This window comes from Morone saxatilis, unplaced genomic scaffold (assembly GCF_004916995.1).
Source record: "Morone saxatilis isolate NCDOM2014 unplaced genomic scaffold, NCSU_SB_2.0 Contig9, whole genome shotgun sequence".
NCBI classification, from domain to species: Eukaryota; Metazoa; Chordata; class Actinopteri; family Moronidae; genus Morone; species Morone saxatilis.
Genome location: NW_023340268.1, coordinates 11,043,881 through 11,048,015, shown reverse-complemented (window position 1 = coordinate 11,048,015; position 4,135 = coordinate 11,043,881). Strand labels below are relative to the sequence as shown.

The window sequence follows — 4,135 nt, the reverse complement described above, 5'->3', positions numbered from 1 at the left end:
GCTGACTTGACTTGACTATACACACACACACACACACACACACACTATTCTTACCTCCCCATTGTGCAGCCCAGCCCCTGCCAGCCCATTCATCACCACAGGCTGGTTGTCATTTTCATCCAGAACCTTCTCTGGTACCGGCGGAGGTAAGTCCTCTGGCTCCTCCAGAGGCCTGTGGGAGGGAGCGCTGGCATTATCAGAGCGCCTTTTGGCCTCCATGTCCGCACTGTGACGGCTCTTCTTATTCAGGTCAATGGAGGCGTACTCCACCCCTGTGCACAGGGGCCCCCGCTCAGGTGTGGAGGGGCTAAGGTGGCCGTTGAGATGGGCAGAGGGATGATGGTGAGGTTCATCGGAGCTCAGCTGGACGGTACCGTTGGGGAGGCCTAGCTGCGCTGGGGGGTCTTTGAGTTCCTTAACCGTCTCGTACAGGGAGTCTTCGACGCTGACGTCACGTGACGCCACAGCAATCTCTTTCACCACCTGGATATCAGATACATACATTGGGTCCTTTAATATGCTTGACAATGAGCTAATTGCATTTAATGCTCCTGTGTTCTCATTGTAAATTTTATTATTATTATTTATTCATCAAATGCTTGTGGAAAAAGATTATTTCTCTCTATATTTTGACCCTGAGCTCTATCAATGAAACAATTAATCACAAATCCAACCAACCAAAGTTTTAATATCCATGAAAGGTTCAAGCTCAGTGCAAGTAAAGACACAATTCAGCTGCTGTGTGGTGACTTGCTGTGTGGTGAACACTGACCTCATAGGTGCTGTCCCCTGAGGCTGGGGGTCCGTCCCCAATAAGGGCGTTGTTGGGAGGAATGCTGGGAAGCTCACGGTCCTGAGGACACTTGGAGGACCTGAGCTCTGATTGGCTGGAGAGCATGTCCTCTGACGGCTGTGGACTAGTGTCCTGTGTGTCTGTGAGGACTGGTGGAGCAGAGAAAAAAAAGAGAGTCAGGGCAGGTAAAAAGATTATCATTTGGTTTTTATGAGAGAAAGATGGTATTATTATTTATTTCAGAGTAGTTTTGTAATGAGTCAGATATCCCTACAGAATAAATCCATAACTATTTATAGTTTTTTTGTCTCTGATATTAAGTAAAAAAAGAAAAAGAAAGAATATTATATGGCTGTAAAAAAACAGCAGAGGTTTCACATGAACTGACAACAAACACGTTGCATAACAACAGCTGCCGAGCAAATGTTATTATTATTGCTGAATTATAAAAGTAGAAGACAGCAGAAACATGCTGTACTTTGCCAGCACTGACTCTAATATATATAGACATACTGATACTGATATGTATATGTGTGTGTGTGTGTGTGTGTGTGTGTGTGTGTGTGTATATATAAAAACCATACATAATACTCCACAGACAAAGAAGACATGACATGCTGAAGCTAACTATCTTGTCTTACTTGTACCGCTGGTTAGAGGACCATTATGAGAGCTGCTGACGGCCACATCAGTCGCTGGACTGTCTGCTGACTGGCTGATCGTCTCCCTCTCCGACACCTGCACAACAAACGACAAGATGTTTGTCCTGGGCGAAGCTCAGACGTTGGCAGCTCAACTCGGTGCTAACAAAACTGAGGCATTCAAAACATCCATTCTTAGTTCTTTATTACAATTACACGTCACCCCCAAAAACATTGACATCCCTAAAGAGAACAGAAATCAATCTGCCCTTGTCAGCTTGCACAGGGTAGATGACTTTCACACCTCGGTGCAATCCAGAAGCCACTGTCAGCAGACTGTAATGTTATTTTTCAGGATTTGGGGGATTTCCCTCATATTTGCAGCACTGATTACAATTTCCACGCTTCCTTGTTCTTTGTCTCTGCTTTTCCAATCACATTACTGATTACTTCAAGGTCATTATCAGTATGGTACGCATGCATATTAAATGTAGTGCATTTTTACCCACCAACAAAAGACATTTAGAGATAGCTCACAATTCAAAAAAATAAAAACCGTAAAATGTTTTACGTGTTATGAAGATCTACTGCTGTTTGTTATCTCAGTTGATTGTGGTTTTTGACAAGTGGGGCTGATTTCACATCCTTCCTCTGCCTAAAAACCTTGCATGGTCACATCTCACTTCATGTTTTTAATGTCACTGTGGTTCATTAACAACAGACACTGAAACCAAGTCAAGAATAATAGCACAGTATGACTGAGGGGGGTAAAATGAGCATTAGCGCTGTCACATGAATACATATGAAACCCCTCGAAGATAATACAGTATGGATACCCACAGAGAAATTTGCTTCCCTATGTTACCTTCCCGCCCTCTACAGTAAAGTCCAAGCTACAGAACAACCCTGCAGCTGGCAAAGGTTCAGTCTTGCTCAAGGACACATAAGCAAAGCAGATTTTTGAGTCTTTACACCATGTCTTCCAGTTGAAGGCTGTTTCTATATTTGCAACATCACGTGGCAAAATCAGCAGCCAAATCGGCTCTAGAAGTGAGCAAACACTTAAAATAACAGAAACGACATTAATAAACACTGCATGTGCTGAGCACCTGCCGCATTGAGGCACGATTTATCAAAATGTACTTCAAACATGAACTGTCTTGTTTGTGCAGGCAAAGGTATCACTCCGTCACTCACTATTAAGAGCTTCGAAAACACTATGAACGTATATCAACTGGTGCAAGTCAAGATTCTCTTTGTTTAGGTTTGTTGTTTTCCTTCTGTGTGAAGAAGGTTGCATATCAGAAGCTCCACAACCCCACCTAGTGGTCAAATACTCTCATAACTATTGGTGTCTATGATGTAATCTTTTAACTATTTTATGCCCCAAATATCTCTTATGTTGTTCTTTTGTTGTTTTATTTTCTTGACCAGTGAGAAGTAGCTGCAAGATAAAGTCTTAGTCTCTCAGCCTCATCTAAGTTCAGTCTTCCCTCATTTTATTCCACATCCACATCCTGATCCTCATGGTAGAACAATTATAAAGATAACTTTTGAAAATAGGCTAGTGTTCCAAAGTTATCTATAGCTTTCTTTGTCTCCCTTTAGTACTGTCAAGTGTGTTCAAATCTACCCATAAACCATCAGATGGAATTAAAGACACATTTAAACAACGGATTTAAAACGGGAAACGTGGGAGGCGAAGGAGAGAGTGCCTCCATGTCCAGCCATGGTCGCAGCCGAAGACAGTCAGAATGACTGCAAGTGAGCGAGGAGAGCTAATCTACTCATCCGCAACGACAAAGACCCCCATTTAACCAGGCTGTGACATGGTCCGTCATTTCAATGGGCCCCCTCTGAACACTATTTGACCACCTTGCAATTGCAGGGTTGCAGTGAAGATATCCATCAAATGCTAAAAGGCTCTAAGGAATGTGTATGTGCACATGGGAGCATGAAGGCTGACACACAAAGCCCCAGAGGGAGTGACAGGATAAGAGAGTAAGTGGATGTCACTTAGTCTTTGAAAGCCGGGCATTTGTCACACTTAAATGTTGCTTGGTTACTGAAGCATCAGTATTATGGGAGTTGGTAATTATTATCTACGCCCGTGACACGATGTTCAGGAGCAGAGCACATAGTGACATTATGAGTAGTACATACCTAGAAAGTGCAAATGTCAATAGTCTTATTTCGTGACTTAAGAAAAATAAATATACAGTACAATACTTTAAATTGCATGCCCTGTTTAGTTTTTGCTTTGATGTATTTTAAAATACTATATTTACAATTCGGCTAAAGTTGCTCTAAGTATAAATGTTTTTAAATGTGTTTGTCCTTTTCCAATCTTTAAACTGCCCATTCTGTGTTGGAATCCTATTTAACACCTTGGCCAGGCACTACAGATCAAAAATATCCTTTGGTCTTATTTTTGGCAGATTCTTATTTCTCAATTTGCACTGTCCATTCTCTAAATAAACTGAACACATAAACTTAATCGTATAATAACTTGACATGTGAACAGGAATGACTTGAATTTCCCACATGTGCTCTCTTAGTAGGAGTAGTAGCCACTTCCTATCAGCGGCTGCCGGCAATTTAGAAGCAATCTTGCCAACAACTGGAGGCTGTCAATCAGCTGTGTGTAGGGAGGTTTTGTTTGGTGTATGTTTCTGTGTCAGTGTAATGGAAGAGGGTTAGA

At 42.0% G+C, this 4,135-nt stretch overlaps 1 protein-coding gene across 1 annotated transcript; it reads right to left on the bottom strand.

The window, feature by feature from the left end:
* Positions 1–2,122, bottom strand: LOC118343183 (phosphoprotein associated with glycosphingolipid-enriched microdomains 1-like). The gene is made up of 4 exons (XM_035681938.1): positions 2,118–2,122; positions 1,435–1,559; positions 773–942; positions 1–483 (listed from the first exon to the last, which is right to left on the bottom strand). The coding sequence occupies exons 1-4, from the start codon at positions 2,120–2,122 to the stop codon at positions 16–18; spliced, it is 768 nt and encodes a 255-aa protein (XP_035537831.1). The 3' UTR covers positions 1–15.
* Between the last annotated feature and the right edge of the window lie 2,013 nt (positions 2,123–4,135).